A 17,829-nucleotide genomic window follows, 5' to 3' on the forward strand; every position below is an offset into this window, starting at 1 on the left:
AAAACACACACACACACACACACACACACACACACACACACACACACAGCATTGATGATACTGCACCCGCTTGAGCAAATTGATGAACAATGGGAGGACAGTGCTACCGCGCTACTTTTCTACAGCTCAAAGAAATTATGGGTGGAGGGGACTCAGGTGTAAAACACACACACACACACACACACACACACACACACACACACACACACACACACACACACACACAGAGCATTGCCTCTCAGTTCCCACACAGAAGTCAGTTCTCAGGTTTCGGACCAAGTGATATGCTAAGGGTCCGATTGGCTGCGCCCAGGAAGACGGACAGAGGCTTCAGCAAATCACAAATCTAGGATCTTCCTTTCTCCGGGACCGTCTTTGTAGTCCTAGCAACCCCCGGTAAGCTTTGTTTATCTAAAAGGAATTGGCCTGGGGTTGCTATGGAGATAAGACGCGGCAACTAGCAAAGTAACTAGCATCCAGAAACTGATCAACGCTCAATAAATCACCTAGCTGGCCTTTCCCCCTTTACATCTGCACCACACTTCTTCCAGAATTCTACCCCTGCTCCTCATTTCATGGAAGACTCAAGTTCCCTGAAACAAGAGATAGAAAACCATGAAGATCAAAAGGCAGGTCCCCTCTGGGAAAATACAGCCACTGTTTCTTCCGAAGAACCGGAGCCAGAGTTTCCTGAACCTTCAGAGTCAGAGTTGCAGGAGCCTGAAACTGCACCTCAACCCAGTAGCTCCCCTCCTTCAAACCTGAGCCCTCAGTCTGGAACTGGCATGTCTTTGCATGACCCCACAGGACCAAGACCACCATCTCTACCATGGCCATCTCAGGAACCTTCTACTTCACCAATAGTTCCGGCAAGACTGGACCTTGCAGCACTATCCCCAGCACATTCATACAAGGATGTACACATGATTCCAGAGGCTGGGACACCTCACTCCTCCTCCAACAACCGGCAACATTCACCTGACGAGCTCGAGGGAAATGCTTCTCAACTGTCTCAGCAACCTGAACTGCGCCAACATGAACAGAGCAGTTACACACACAAAGAACTTAAATTTGATATTCTTCCGGTGGAAGACTCAGGCAGCAACTGTGATCCTAGCCTGCCTGAGGATGGAGTCTCTGAAGTGGCTCCTAGCATGTATGAGATTGCTGTTCAGAATGCTAAAGCTTATCTACTGAAGACCAGCAACAAGTCAGGCTTAAATCTGTAAGTCTCAGGAAAAAAGCCTAGGAAAGACAAGGGGTATGAGTCTGTCTGGATAAAAGTGTATTTCTGTGGGTGAATGAAATGTATTTGAAAATACTGTACTAGCAAAAGAGTGATAAAATAACCTTTTGCAGCATCAAACTGAAGATAATAATAATAATATCTGGTAATAATCTCTTGGAGGCTTTAAAGATCCTGGCACAAATAAATCTAGAAACTAAGGAGTCATGAGTTTGATTAAAAATCATAAATATAGTGAAAGTTAAGCATCTCTCCAAAAGAGTTGTGAAAAGTAATGAATTCATCTACCAGTGATAGCATACACATGCCTTTACAGAGAGATGGCTCAAATTTTAGTTTTGCATTCACACTCAGGTTAATGCTGAAATGACCATTTCTGTCAGTTAGCCTGGAACTTCCCTGCTTAAGCACTGACAGTACTCCATCCTCGGTGCTGGTTAGATTAGGATAATCAGTCCCTGTAGAGGGTGCAGGAGGTCATGATGTTTTATACAGATCTCTGTATACAGATCTCATATATATGCACACATGCTTACACACCTATATTATATGTATGTGTATACTTAAAATGTGATATCCAATGGCCCAGGTATGTTTCTGGCCAAACCCTTTTAGTTCAAATTTCTGAATTTAAGATTGAATAGATGTATATTGACAATATATATGACTCAATATCTAGAAATGTATATACACACATTTCTAGATATTCTTGTTTCTATAATATAGGGTCAACAGAATTTGGGGATAAAAGCTATTTAGAAAACATCCAATACTTATTTGCACAAGAATCAGTTTGCACAAGATTTCACTGTCTCACACTCCTCTGATTCTTACCTATTTCTCACCATTATGTTTCAGTCACAATCTGCCCATTTCCCTTATAGTCTTGTCCAAGGATTCTTCCCTAAATCTTTGAGTGACTGGTTCCTCATCCATACAATTTTACTATAACACCCTTTTCTTTCCTTTTATAGAACTAAATGCCACTTAAAATCTGATATATAGGTATAGACCTATATTTAAAAGTCTCCTACTAGTTGGCCATTACAATGGCAGATCCTTTGTGTGCTATGAGTTTTATAACCCCACTAGCACACTTAATACAGTACTTAGCACAGTACATCAGCTATTAATTAGAGAGTAGATTAATGAATAGCAACATAAAGGAAATACAATCCTGACCCTCTGAATCTAGTTCAGTCCTCATAATCTGCTGAGGTACCTACTAAGTAGTCAGTAAACACAACTGAACATACAATATATGGCAAATATTAAGTGCAAGTATATCCCCTTTAAAAAAATCCCCATTTCTAAAACTTATTAGTAGCTAGGTTTAGAAATAGGGAAATGTTGAGGTCTGAAAAAAATTTTAATGTTAATATTTATTTATTTTGGGGTGGGGCTTCCCTGGAAGTACTCTGGCTCCACAGGCAACTTATAGCCAACCAGGCCTGAAGTTCAAGACAAGTCCCAAGGATGTGATACTGTTTGGGTCCTGCAGTGCTGTTACTTGGGATGTCCAAGTTACCCGGTGGTGCTGAGAATTGAAGCCAGATCAGGTGCATGCCAAGTAGCACTGTCCTCCCATTGTTCATCAATTTGCTCGAATGGGCCCAGTAACGTCTCCATTGTGAGACTTGTTGTTACTGTGTTTGGCATATCGAATATGTTACGGGTAGCTTGCCAGGCTTTGCCATGCGGGCGAGATACCCTTGGTGGCTTGCTGGGCTCTCTGAGAGGGGCGGAGGAATCGAACGCAGGTTGGCCAGGTTGACCGCGTGCAAGGCAAACTCCCTACGCGCTGTACTATCGCATGCCAAGTATTTGTCCTAATAAGAAATTCCTCACAAAACTTAAAGTTGACAATTTGAAATATTATTTATAAATTATTGCTTTCAAATTCAATTTGCTTAAGCTTAAAGGATATGATATGCTACTTAATACTGGGTTCTACTTGAATTTATATTATAAACATTTCATCATAATGCACCAGGTTAAATTAAAAGCTAAATTTACAAAATTTGTTAAATTTCCAAAGAGCTCATTATAAGCACTTAAGAGTCCTTTAACAATTCAAAACTCTACATGAAAGCAAAAAAATGAAGAAATTTTCCCTTCTGAGTTCTGTTACCACTTAACATCACTTACATACCTAAATTTAATTTCAAATGTTAAGCCCTGGTAGTCATAAATATCTTCCTGGGTATTTACTCTTATCTTTTGATACTTTAGAATCTGCAGTTAAAACTTGTTTAATAAATAATGACTTTAACTTCTTTTTAATATAAATGTCTAATTTAATAACCATGAAAGGTATATATGATCTTTTTCTCAAAAGAGCACAGTCTCTGATACTGATTTATATAATGTTGAACACAACACTTACAGAAAATAATTACTTCTTTTTTTATTAATACTGACATTTTTAAAAAAGAATAACAATATTTTAGGAAGTAATTGTGCTCTTTTTTGCATTTTTCAAATTTTATTAAAGCACCGTGGTTTGCAAACTTATTCATAGTTGAGTTTTAGACATACAATATTACATCACTGATACCACCACCAGTGTAAACTTCCCTCTGCCAATGTTCCCACGCTTTCTCCAGATCCTCTGTTCACTTCCAGTCTTCCCTCTTGACAGGCACCTTTCCAAGTTCTGTTGTTAAAGTTTGAGTCTTTTGATTTCACTGTTGTTGACTCTGTGCTTTGGATATTTGGCCCTGTCATTCCTTAACACCACCTTTGTGCCTTACTCTCCTAGGACTAGCCCCATTGCTTCTCATCTGTCTCTTCTCTCCTTCCCCTTCACTCTTTTCCTTCTCCTCCCTATACTCTGGGGCTAAGGTTGATCTGAGAATCCTTTCTTTTAAACCTTGCATTCCCTCATCTAGTTATTCCAAATATCACATATATGTGATATCGTCCTGTGCTTATCCTTCCTACACTGGATCATCTTCTGACTTCATTTAACACAATGTCTTCAAGTTCCATCCATGTTGTGGTGAATTGCACAATTTCATCAATAATATGTATTCTTAATATATAGTTAAATAGCTATTCATATTGTTTACTCATATAACCTATATATTTTTCATATAGATATAGATGTATATATAGGAGCTGCAGCCACTGGTGCTAGGAGTGAGTACAGAGGGTATCCTGGGGTTCACTCCCAGTAATGTTCAGTTTGTGGTGTGAACTGGATAGTTTAGTGGTCAGAGACCACAAAGGTAATGCCAAGTCATCCTGAGGCAGGGTAGAAGTGTGTGTGATGACAGAGATCAGATTTAGGACTTCACTCATGTTAGGCACATGCTTTACCACGAGGATATTGCTGGTCTTCTAGACATTTTTCAGCATCCCTATATCTGTTAGGGACATATTGATATTGGAAAACAACACATTAGGGTTAATTAAAATAAACTGGCAACTATAGTGCATCAATTTTATTTCATGATGGTAAGGAAGTAGACACAGTAAACACAACAACAACCAAACAGAAAAGAAAATCTCATTTAAACCATGGAAGAAAAAATTGCAGCTGCTGAATGGTGTGTACAATACAAAGAAATTTGTCTGTGATCTCAGAGAAGTTAACCCTAACCCCTGGAGGAGAGCTTTTCAGAAATAACTCGAGTGGTAAGGTATTGATGACAAAACGGATTCAGGATTATTAAAAAAAATTCTGAGAAAACATATTATATATTTGTGGGACACAGCTGGAAATGACTTGTAGGTACAACTTCTCAACGACTGAAAATAAATTTTAGTAAGTTTATCTTACTAGCAAAATTCTAATTGAGTTTATTAATTGTTAGAAATGAAATTGTAGAAATATACATGTACAAGAGAGGCAATTTATGGAAGTTTTACATTGAACAGAGGAATTGCTGTTTAACCTCAGAACAATAATTTCACACACTTTTGACTATTACAAAGTAAACTTATGTTGTAAATCTGGTATTTTATTTATATATATTTTTTAGTTTTGCGGTCACATTTGGTGATGCTCAGGGGTTACTCCTGGCTGTGTGTTCACGAATCACTCCTGGTGGTGTTCGGGGGACCATATAGGACGTTAAGGTTCAAACCTGGGTTGGCCACATATAAGCAAGCACCTTACCTGTTGTCACTTGGCCCCAAATCTGGTATTTGAAAAAGCACACTCTACTAGTACAATATAAAATGTAATGAATTAATATAATATTAGAATGAATTTTACTATTTGAGTTATAAAATAAAAAACTAGGGCACTCTTTGTAAGTTGTGGACTGAATAATATGCTACATGACATTTAGGAGAAGTGAGAAATATTTATGAAAACTTTCAGTAGACGGTAGTTAGTAGTTGCAATATGGCATGTATTTCTTATAAATTGAATAAATTCTGAATAAAAATTGGTTTAGGAATAAAAAAGGAAGAGCATTAATCTTTAAAGGATTGATAGGATTTAGAAGTCAAATAGTGTTTGGGGAGGGTGGAGGAAGAGGGGAATAAAAAGAAGTTAAGGTAAAAGAATGAATAGGAAGGATAATCACCTTTATATAATCATGAGATCTGAGACTCATAAAATATAAGAATTTACATGCGGTAGAACACATACCTTTCTATGTTTTTATGTAGTAAGTTAAACAGTGATAACTTATTTGAAACATTTTCTAACTAAAATTCTGGACTAATTATTTTGACAGTGGTAGAAGTTACTATAAATGTTTATCCACTTAAATTTTCTGAAAGCTTCCAGTTTTAAAGCTTCCTAGAACTCAACTTAGTCTGCATGAAAAAAATTTCAAATAATTTTGATCCAAAAATTGTCTCAAATATATATTTGGCTAGATATGATCATCTTTCTAATATGCTGACCAAGATCTTAGATGAACGTCCTGAAAATGCTGTAGACATCTTTGAAAATATTAGCCAAGATGTGAAGATGGCACATTTTAGTAAAAAATTAGATACACTTCAAAATGAGAATGAGATGCTTCCAGCTTATGAAATAGCAGAGAAGCAAAAGGCCCTTTTTCTCCAAGGAAATTTGGAAGGAGCTGACCAAGAACTAGAAGATGAAATAGTAAGTCACTGATGTTATTTTGAATAGTTTAACTTCGGAATGTTGCCTTTTTTTCCTCAGGTGAATGGTATGTGGCTTTTAATCCTAATGAAAGTTGTAGAAGGATACTCACAAGTTGGTGGAAAATATGGTTAGAAACATTGCAGTATAATATAATATAATATAATATGGAATATAATATAATAAATATAATATAAATAAAAATCAAAAATAAGAAAAATGAACAAATTCATAACAACTACCTTTCATAATTTCCTAAACAATATTCACAACTTCAATTCACGCTATTTTTTCTTTGTTTGGAATTTCATATTTTTTTCTTATTATGTTTGATATTTCATAGATTTAGCTTCTTTTATATCTTTGTGGGATAAGCTCAAGAAAATAAAGGGGCAACCTAAACGTTTTTATAGTACATGTATGTCAAATATTACTTGTCATGTTACTAAAATATCTAAAATACACTCATACAAGATAAGACATCGAGTTGTGTGAATCAGTTGAATCTAGTTATAAGTAATAATAATTGCTGTTCAGAAGTTATTAGAGTTTGATATAAGACTCTTTTCCTCCTCTGGGGATGAGGATGGGGTAGGAGGTCATAACTTAAGTTTTGAAAGAAATGTTCAAAAACTAATGGGTAAATGGGTAAAGTAGAGTAAGTAGAAAAGCAAGCAGTTATCTTATGCATAAAACATTAACAAAAGCATTTGTATCCCCAGGCAGAATCGCCTCTTCCAAATGTAATGGAATCAGCCTTTTATTTTGAACAAGCTGGAGTTGGTTTGGGCACAGATGAGACTTACCGAATTTTTCTTGCCCTCAAGCAGCTTACTGACACACACCCCATCCAAAAATGCCGGTTCTGGGGAAAGATCTTGGGACTGGAAATGAATTACATTATAGCTGAAGTGGAATTTCGGGAGGGAGATGAAGAGGAGGTGGAAGAGGAAGATGTAGTTGAAGAGAGAGACAATGGAGATAGTGAAGCTGATGAAGATAATGAAGATGAATTACCAAGGTCATTTTATAAGCCCCCACAAGCTATCCCCAAAGAAGAAAACAGAACAGGTGCCAACAAATATGCTTATTTTGTTTGTAACGAACCAGGAAGACCCTGGGTGAAATTACCATCAGTTACACCTGCACAAATTGTTATTGCAAGAAAAATCAAGAAGTTTTTCACTGGGCAGTTAGACAGTCCCATTATAAGCTATCCGCCATTCCCAGGGAATGAAAGTAATTACTTACGAGCACAAATTGCCAGAATTTCAGCAGGGACCCATGTCAGCCCTCTAGGATTCTATCAGTTTGGTGAAGAAGAAGGGGAGGAAGAGGAAGAAGTTGAAGGTGGAAGAGATAGCTTTGAAGAAAACCCAGAATTTGAAGGCATCCCAGTGATTGATCTAGTGGAATCCCTATCCAATTGGGTTCATCACGTACAGCATATTCTCCCACAGGTAAGGGCTATGCAGATCTTAACTCATCAGCCACTTAGCAATTACTTATTAAAGTCTCTCTGTGCAAAACAGTGCAAAATATATGTACAAAACAAAGTCCTCTAGACTTTAGACTAGTTGTGGTGAATGACCTTGAAATCTTGTGACCTGAGCCTGGAGCATAATGGAAAATTATACTTGCTTCTCATGACTGCCAATTTTATGTTATCTCTGAAGGATGTTATAAATATCCAAAAGGTTCTTCAAGTAAGGAAGGCTACACACTCCTGCTGAGACAGAGAAAGATCAGTTAAAAAAAATCAGATAGTGGCTGGAGCTTTAGTACAGTGGATAGTATGTTTTTCCTGCACGTGGATCCCTGGCACCTTATCTGCTTTTCTCAGCCCACAGGAGTAATTTCTGAGCATAGAGTCAGGAGTAAGCTCTGGTCACAGCCGGGTATGAGCCATTCTCCCTCCCATAACGAAAATAAACAAGATCTGGGGGGATAGTTCAAGTGGTAAGATACTATTCCTAGTATGAGAAAAGCCATGAGTTTGATCACTGCTAATACTTTACATTCTGGGCATTTACCAAATGCTATTCTGGCAGACGCCAGCTAATACCAGGAGTAGCCCTTAGTGGATCTGGCTACTGTTGGTCTGCCCAAGCAACCCCAAAGTGGTCCTGCACTTGCTTCCAGCATCACTAGTTTGGTCCCTACTAAAATGTATTTCAGAGTAATATATAATTTCCAGGGCTGGATCGATAGCAGAGTGGGCAGGGCATTTGCCTTACGTGCAGCCGACCTGGCCAACCTGGGTTCGATTCCTCTGCCCCTCTCGGAGAGCCTGGCAAGCTATCGAGAGTATCTTGCCCGCATGGCAAAGCCTGGCAAGTACCCATGATGTATTTGATATGCCAAACATAGTAACAACAAGTCTCACAATGGAGACGTTACTGGGCCCGAGCAAATTGATGAACAACAGGAGGACAGTTCTACAGTGCTATAATTTCCAGGTATTATAGACTTGTTGGGCTGGAGCGATAGCACAGCAGGCAAGGCGTTTGCCTTGCATGCAACCAACATAGCCGACCTGAGTTCGATTCCTCCACCCCTCTCGGAGAGCCTGGCAAACTACCGAGAGTATCTTGCTCGCACGGCAGAGCCTGGCAAGCTACCCGTGACGTATTCAATATGTCAAATACAGCAACAACAAGTATCAAGATGGAGACGTTACTGGGCCTGCTCGAGCAAATCGATGAACAACGGGAGGACAGTGACAGTGATAGACTTATGATAGACTCTTCAAACAAAATGTAATATTTCTATAGACTACTTAACACTTTATGAAAAATTTGAGATTTACAAGTCCTGTAAAATTTTATTACATATAGAATGGTGCATTAATTTGGGACTCCCCCTGTCATTTTTATTGAAGTACTATGATTTACAATAGTTTTAATGATAGTTCTACACATATACAGCACTACACCTACCACCAAAGTAACCTCTTCCTTCCACCAATGTCCCAATGACCCTTCCTATCCCTTCAAGAAAAACTCAATTCTGTGGATAGACCCAACTCTCCAGTTCTGTTGCCTTTGACCATTTGTTGCTATTTTACTGTATTCCTTTATATTTCACTCAATAGAGGAACCATTATGCATCTGTCCTTCTTCAACTTTACTTTACTTAGCATAATACTTTCTAATATGACATGATTTCATCTTTTATTATAGTTGAGTGTTACTCCATTGTGTATGTAAACTATAATTTCTTTATCTAGCCATCTGTTCTTTGGCACATCTGTTCTGGTTGTTTCCAGATCTTGGCTACTGTGAATAGTGCTGTGAATGAACATAGGAGGGAAAATATCTTTTTGAAATATTTTTGAATATTTTTGAATCCTTGGGCTATATTTTGAGAAGTGGAATTGCTGGGTCATCTTGAAAACTCAACTTTTAGTTTTTCTTAGAAGTATCCATATTGTTTTCCAGAGAATAAACCAATTGACAGTTCCATCAGTAGGTGATAGTTTCTTTTTCTCTACTTACATGCCAACACTGATTTTTTTGTGCCAATATCACTGGCAATATCTCATTGTTTAAAAAAATTTAATTTCCCTTATAAGTAACAGAGTTCATTTTTCATAAATCTCTTGGCCATCTATAGATCTTCATAAGGATATGTCTCTTCATCTTTGTTTTTTTTTGTTGTTGTTTTACAAATACTTTATATATCTTAGATACTTCTTTTGTCAAATAAGTGGTAGGTAAATATTTTTTCCATTCTATAGGGTGTATTTTTATTTTTATCATTGTTTCTTTATGGTACATAAGTATATAGCATGCTGTTTACTTATAGAAATACCATGGATTTCTGCATGTTGATATTGCAGACTGTATTTTACTATACAATTTTATTGTGTCTAAGAGTCTTTTGTAGGTTATTTAGGGTTTTCTAAATAGAGTATTATGTCACCTACAAATAATGGTAGTTTGACTTCTTTTCCAGTATGGATTCTCTTGATAACTATTTCTTGTCAAATTTCCATAGCAAGGACTTCCAATGCTATGATGCAAAATGGTGAGAGAAGGAAAACTTACCTTTTGCCTGATCTTTGATGGAAAGCTTTCACTTTTCACAGCTGAGTATTTTATTAGCTGTGGATTCATGGTTAGTGGCTTTAAGTATATAGAGGAAAGTTCCTTCTTTCCCTGTTTTATTGATAGATTTTTAAAAAAATCATAAATGAGCAGTGGATCTTGTCAGATACTTGTTCTGCATCTACATATATATATATATATATATCACATGATTTTCCCCCTTGTATTGATATGGCCTGTCATGTGGATTGGCTTGCAGATACTAAATCATCCTTGTGTTCTTGGGATAAATTCTATTAGGTCATGGTGTATGATTTTTAATGTGCTGTTGGATTTTACTATGAGTATTTTATTGACTCACCTGTATTTTCTTATGTCTCTTAAAGAACTGGTTCCTATTTCTATTCTGGTCATTTTGCTTTCTGGTGATGTTCACCATAATCCTTTCTCCAACATTGTTGCCTGTTCTCTCTCAAGAAGCATTTAAAAAATCTATTTTTCATATGTAGGAAAGGATCTTTTATCCCAGGAATAGAAATAAATATAAAATAAAAAATAAAATAGTATTATATAGGGTATATATATGTGAGTGTGTATACCACTCACATAAGCACTTTTAATAGCATTGTATACATGTTAACACATAAATCTTTGCAAATATATGAAAGACTCATTTTACCCTTATTTTATAGATGAGAAAAATTGAGGCAGAGATTTAGGAAACATATAAAGGGAATACAACTAATGAAAAACAGGATCAGATATGTATGGACATAATAAAGTCTTTCTTGGACATAATAAAGTCCATTCTCTTCATATTTATCCTAATCTGACTCACCTGTAGATATAATGTCTTTATTATATTTTGACTTCTATAAGTTTTTCCCACATATATCTAAATCACAGTTAATTAGATAAAATTATATCCTCAAACCTCCCTAACTAATCTTATTATCATATTTTAAATATTATTATGAACAGTAAGTTTCTTCCCATGTTCATATAAATTTTTTATTATAAATTAGTGAAATTATTATAATAAAAATATTGCCCTTTTAATTAAGATTGTGCTAATTTAAAAATGGAAATTCTCTTTAAATTTAACAAATTTTCATATTTTTGAAATGAAATGGTTCTCTTTTTTGCTTGAAATTGTTTAAATCAAAATAGTACTTATAGTCAAGGGAGATATATCAGGTGGTAGAGAATATGCCTAACTTGCATGTGTGAAGCCCTGAGTTCAATCAGCAGCATTACAGGGCCTCTCCAGAATTGTTGGAAAGGGCTGGGATCCCTGAAACTATACTTAATATGATTCCTATAAAGTTATTCTTAGGTAGCACTTATGATATTAAATGAATGAATGATTAATTAAATTCCTACATAGTATGATTTCTGTCACATATTTACTTGAATCCAAATGAATATTCTGATATTTTAAGGTCATCAGATACTTAATATTGGAATATTCATTGCCAGGGTCGCTGTAATTGGTTCAACCCCAATCAAAAAAATGAGGAGGAGGAAGAAGAAGAATATGAAGAAAAAGAAGAAAAAGGAGAAGAGCCAGACTATACAGAGCAGGAAGTGGGACCACCTCTTTTGACACCAATCTCTGAAGATTTAGGTAAGTATACACAAAATAGGATTGGAGCCAGAGAACAAAGGATAGAGTGCTAGCTTTGCACATGGCCTACCTGGGTTTGATCTACCGCATCCCTTATGGTCCCCTGAGAACCACCAGGAATAATTCCTGAGTTCAAAACCAAAAGTAGTACTCAAGCATTGTGCTAGGTGTGGCCACAAAGCAAAATTTAAAAATTATACAGAAACAATGTACTGTACATAATATATAATGTATAGTGTAAATACTATGTGCATAGCATGTACATATGGAGATATTATATACTACAGCACTATATATCGTATATCTGTATATTCTATAGTAAAAAACATGGGAGAGTTGGAGGCTTCTAAAAAGTAGATAAGAATCAAGGAATCATTCCCTATGTCCATCATAGATTCTGTAATGGTGGGGTATAAAATGTGTAGCTGGCCACACCACCGACTTTCTTTAACAGAAGTTTAAGTAGATACGTGGGAAGAAAATACAAGCTGGCTATAACATACAGGAAATGCTGGCTATGATATTGTATGCAATTTAGGTCTTGCATTTCATAGATGACAAGCACTTGACATTGTCATAGTAAAATATCATTAAAAGTATTTTTAAAAATCTATGCTCTGGATTAAGAGGACTTAATACAGAGCTCTATGCTCTGTATTAAGAGGACTTAATCCAGAGGCCGGCAGTTTGCAGCAGAAAAGTGAATAGACTATGCGTTAAACTATGGTGTGCCATGCCTCCCCTGGAGGGAAAGGGTGTCTGTCCCTTCCACCTCCCCTCCCCCCCAGCCCGGCAGCAAGGTGGCTGCCATCTCAGAGCTTATTGGAAAGCCAGGTGTGAGCCGGTGGTGATGGGGCAACTGCTGCCTCATGGGAAGGGCGGCAGTACTGGCTCATCCTTCACGCTCTACCGAGGTCACGAGTTATCCCCCATGAGCGGCTCTTTGGCACGGCCATGGCTCCAGAGGCACAGAAATCAATCTTGTAATTATCTGGCTATTGGCAAAAATCCCTCCAGACTTAATTAGTAAAATATAAGAAATCCAAAATCCAAAATATCAGACATCATTTGGTTCTCATAACCAGCTATAGAAAACAAATTATTTCACAATGCCTTTTCAGCAGTTCTGATTGTTGGGTAGAAACTCTCAACAATAATGGTGCATCTTTTGTCGAAATAATGAATGTAATCAAAGTAGAGAGAGAGTAAAGTAGAAATCATCTGCCTCACAGGAGAGGTGGGAGGGGGGTATATTGGGGCTCTTGGAGGTGAAAAATAAGTACTGGTGAAGGGAAAAGGTGTTTGAACATTGTATGACCGAGACTTAACCTGAAAGCTTTGTAACTTTTCCCACAGTAATTCAATAAATAAATATAACAAAAAAATCTATGCTTTTCATATTTTTGTTTCTTCACATTTGGCTTATGGCATTTGTTATAAGCTTTGACTTATTTCATAATAGTGATTTATCTTTTATTTGATCATTAAATATTATTTTATTTCCTCTGCCACACAGTTCTTCTCTCCCTTAATAAAATTTCCTTTCTTTGTTCTTGCATAACACACATCAAATATTTGCATTTCCTTGTTCCGAATCATTTAAAAGTAGCTTCCTTATATTTTCTTAAGCTGCTGATGTTTTAATATAATCTTTGCCATGTTTGTGTGTTTTGTGGTCCTCCCAAGCTTTGCATAGGAAGTCTGATCCACTGGCAGTTCTTGACAATGTTGATTTAGCTAAGAAGAATAAGGATGTAATGCAGTGCCAGGAATACCTGGGCCACCCAGAGTTGCTCTGAGGGCCTCCAAGACTGCACTCACTGATAATGTGGGGAATATGTGATGCAGGAAGCAAGCCTTTTTCTGGTGCATGACACGTATAGTCACACATTTTTTGTTTGTTTTTGTTTGGGTTGTTTTTTGGGCAGTATTCGGAGTTATTCCTGTCTCTGAACACAGGAATCACTCTTGGTGGGCTTTGGGGACTATATGGTAAACTGGAGCTCAAACTCAGGTCGGCCACATGTAAGTCATGCATCCTACATGCTGTACTACCGCTCTGAACCCACCTGTTTTTAAGATTTATAAGGGTAGCTTCTCTTTTACACAGCAAATCCTTGTATATTTAGGACCAGTTTTTAGCTTATCTTTGGTTTACAGAGTTCCAGAGTACGCCACCTTGGACAACACGACTATCCTCGAATATCATTCCTCAGTATGCCATTGCAGTGCTGAGATCCAATCTTTGGCCAGGGGCATATGCCTTTTCCAATGGCAAGTAAGTGTCTGGTAAAATCATTATAGCAATTATTTAAATTCTAGAAATGATGCTTCTACTGAAATATTAAGATACATTTCAGGGTTTTTAATTTATTTATTTATTTGTTTTTCCTTTTCTCTTTCTATCCCTTACTTTTAGGGATAGACCCTAGTAGAACCTAGTTCAGGAGTCAGAGAAACTGAAGAGTGACAGACATGGCTGTCTGAGATGGCTGCTCAGCCTTTTATAGTGACTTGGGGAAGATTCCAGTCCAAAATGGGATGATTAAAAGAGTATGTGATATTCCATACAGACTCTTGAAGTTTTGTGAATCTTGGGGACCAGGAAAAGTGAGGGATGACTGAAGGTATAAAATCACCTGATTCAGACTTGGGGGAGATTTTCTTCTAAGATTCCCGCTGTACTGGGGAGGGAGTTGTAAGGGCTCATACATGTCATATAATCTCACGTGTGCCACTTTGGAGGCTCCAAAGTGACTTTTCTCAATCTCTTGATATCCATAAAGAGGCTTTAGGAGAGGTGAGTTTCTGAAAAAGCTCGCTTCTGAGGCCCAAGGAAGAGACTTAAGGAATAAAGGGCATGCAGGTGCTAAATGCAGAGATGGTAAGGAAGATAGTGGGCAAGAGGAACCAAGGTTGACCACAGCTTTCCAAAGAGACCTGTGTACATTGACTACCTGCATTAAATATGGCAGAGAGAGGACAGTTCCCCTCCATACCTTCTCAAAGTGGTCCTGCTACGCCTATTATCATCCTGAAAAATGGCATCGAAGTTTTCAGTAATAGCCTCTCTCCTCACTTAGCCATTGGACAAGTTTTCAACTTTTTTTTTCTAAGGAAGATAGTAACTTTTAGGCTCTTATTTATTATTTTGCAACAGAAGAGTCTGAAATTAATTTACTTGTTTATATGAGTGCCTTTACCAGAAAGCATGACTCAAGATGATAGGGCTTAGAGTAGATACAAAGTGGCAAAGATCAGTATTGAAAGAATCATGGTTTTAGGAAAGAGAGGGATCCTCGGAAAATAGATGGGAAATGTGCTATTTTATTTATTATTTGTGTATTTATTTATTTAGTTGTTGTGAGATACACAGTCACAAAGCTGCTCATGATGGGTTTCAGTCATACTATGTTCCAACACCTATCCCTCCACCAGTGTACATTTCCCACCACCAAAACCACCAATGACGCAGTTTTCTTCCCGCCCACCCACCCATCCCCAGCCTGCCTCTCTCTCTTTCTCTTGCTCTCTTTCTCTCTTTCTTGCTCTTGCGCTCTCTCTCTCGCTCACTCGCTCACTCTCCCACTCTCTCTCCCTCCCTTCCGCCCTCCTTTCCTTTAGGGCATTATGGTTTGCAATACATATACTGAGGAGTTAACATGTTTGTTCCTTTTACCGACTTTCAGCACTAAGTTCTTATCCAGCATGATCATTTCCAACCATCTTTGTTTCATAGAGGTCCCTTCTCCATCCTAACTACCTTTTGGACACAACGGAATACTATGCAACTGTTAGAAAGAATGAAGTCATGAAATTCACTTATAAATGGGTGGACATGGAGAGTATTGTACTAAAATGAGTAAGAAGAAGAGGGACATAGAATGATCACTCCTTTGTGGGATGTACATAAACATAATATGAGGACAGTAGAAACAAGGACCAGGAGGATTGGTCCATGGTTGGAAGTCTTATTTATTTTTAAACTTTATTTAAACACCATTATTTACAAAGTTGTTCACAATATAGTTGTTTCAGGTATTCAGTATTTCAGCACCAGTCCCACTACCAAATTTGCCCTTACCTTCACCAATGTCCCTAGTTTACCAACCGCCCCTTCCCCATACCAAGCCTGTTCCCTTAGCATTGAGACTAATTAATTTACTTTATATTGCATATTGCAACATATATCTCTTAATGGTGTTGCTAAATTCATGGCCTGAGGATTTACAGAGCCGTTAGGTTCAAGTTGGGCCTTCTGATTTATTGTTTTCACTCCTTGAGCATAGATTTCTCCTTAGTTTTCCCATCTAACATTCTTTCTCCTCGGTTGTCAACTTTGAAATTTAAAGGTGTTATGCAACTGCATATTCAAGGGCTTTGAAGCTGGGATGATCAACTTCAGGTGTCTCTCTGGCATTTCTCTAAGATCAGTCCTAAAGCTGGGTAGTTTCTCTGCCAATGAGGGGAGCCAAATATGGATGGATGGAGAACTGGCCCTTTGTGAGGGCTGTAGCCAGGAGTACGGTGGGTAGGACTTGCTTGCATGCAGCTGACCTGGGTCAGCATCCCACGTGCTTCTCTGAGCACTACCAGAAGTAACTCCTGAGTGCAGAGCCAGGAGTAACCCTTGAGCATGCCAAATATGATAACAACCTCCCCCTCCGACTCACACACACACACACACACACACACACACACACACACACACACCATCCTCAACCCACTTCCCATTCCACCGCCTCCCCCCAAAAAAGAACAGGGCTTTTTGTAGAGTGCAGACTTGGTCTGCTCCCATCTCACTTAAGGTTCAGAGTTCTTCTTGTCCAGATGATAGCCAGGCCTTCTTAGTATTACTCAGCTGCCATGGTCTCACTGATATCAGTCATCTCGGCTCTCATTTTTTTAAGTTGTCTTAGTTTTTAGGGAAAACATTAGATGATTAATGACTGTGGTCTGGGTTTAAAGTGACAGATCTGGCCTCATGATTTTCTTCAACAGCTTAAGAAATTGAATTGTGGTGATGTTCATGGTAGAAGAATCACCAAGAAATATTTCAGCATTACCATTTGAAATGTTTTTTTTTTTAAAAAAATTTGGCTATGATTATATCACTAACAATGAAGATCATATTTCTTATTGAAAATTTAATAATCTGCCTTTTCTATCTGTAGAAAGTTTGAAAATTTCTACATAGGCTGGGGTCATAAATATAGTCCAGAAAACTATACACCCCCAGTTCTACCACAAGTTTATCAAGAGTACCCCAGTGGACCAGAGATTACAGAAATGGATGACCCAAGTGTGGAAGAGGAGCAGGCTTTCAGAGCAACACAAGAAGCAGCTATACTTCCAGATGAGGAAAATGAAGAAACTGAGGAAGAAGAAGATGAAGAAGATTATGACTAATATAAATTTAGTCCAATCTTATGTGAGACTGATACCTGCATACCCTTTTTGTGCAACTTAATGTATATTAAAAGATACATGCGTAATATATAAAATTGTATAAAGACGGAAGCATTTGTGCAAAATATCATTCCTTTAAAATTTGAATTTGGGAATTTCCCATGTGGAAATATTAATAAGAGTTTAAGAATAATGCTCAACAAAATTTTAGAAGTAAAACATGTTCTTACATCATTTTTCCAATTGCTACAGATACATGCTATATCCTTTTAAAACAAAATATCTTGTTAAACTTTTAATATGAAGCATTTTAATATGAAGCATTTCAAGTACTATTTGACAAGATTTTTTTTTATTAGTGAAACACCATGAGGTACAGTTATAGACTTACAAATTTTTGTGCTTGGGTTTCAGTTATACAATGATC

General features: G+C 37.4%; 1 protein-coding gene across 1 annotated transcript; it reads left to right on the top strand.

Annotated features, from left to right (window-relative positions):
• The first annotated feature begins 551 nt into the window (after window positions 1–551).
• On the top strand, window positions 552–17,525 carry RSPH4A (radial spoke head component 4A). The gene is made up of 6 exons (XM_056125264.1): window positions 552–1,225; window positions 6,083–6,317; window positions 7,040–7,777; window positions 11,846–11,993; window positions 14,154–14,271; window positions 17,168–17,525. Exons 1-6 carry the CDS (start codon window positions 576–578, stop codon window positions 17,400–17,402), a joined length of 2,124 nt encoding a protein of 707 aa, XP_055981239.1. The 5' UTR covers window positions 552–575; the 3' UTR covers window positions 17,403–17,525.
• The last annotated feature ends 304 nt before the right edge of the window (window positions 17,526–17,829 follow it).

This window comes from Sorex fumeus, unplaced genomic scaffold, assembly GCF_029834395.1.
Source record: "Sorex fumeus unplaced genomic scaffold, SorFum_2.1 ptg000054l, whole genome shotgun sequence".
Taxonomy (NCBI): Eukaryota; Metazoa; Chordata; class Mammalia; order Eulipotyphla; family Soricidae; genus Sorex; species Sorex fumeus.

Coding starts and splice junctions, on each gene's coding strand:
- RSPH4A (XM_056125264.1), top strand. CDS start 576: ATGGAAGACTCAAGTTCCCTGAAACAAGAGATAGAAAACCATGAAGAT. Junction 6,318..7,039: donor AAGAACTAGAAGATGAAATA/GTAAGTCACTGA, acceptor TTGTATCCCCAG/GCAGAATCGCCTCTTCCAAA. Junction 11,994..14,153: donor ACCAATCTCTGAAGATTTAG/GTAAGTATACAC, acceptor TTTGGTTTACAG/AGTTCCAGAGTACGCCACCT.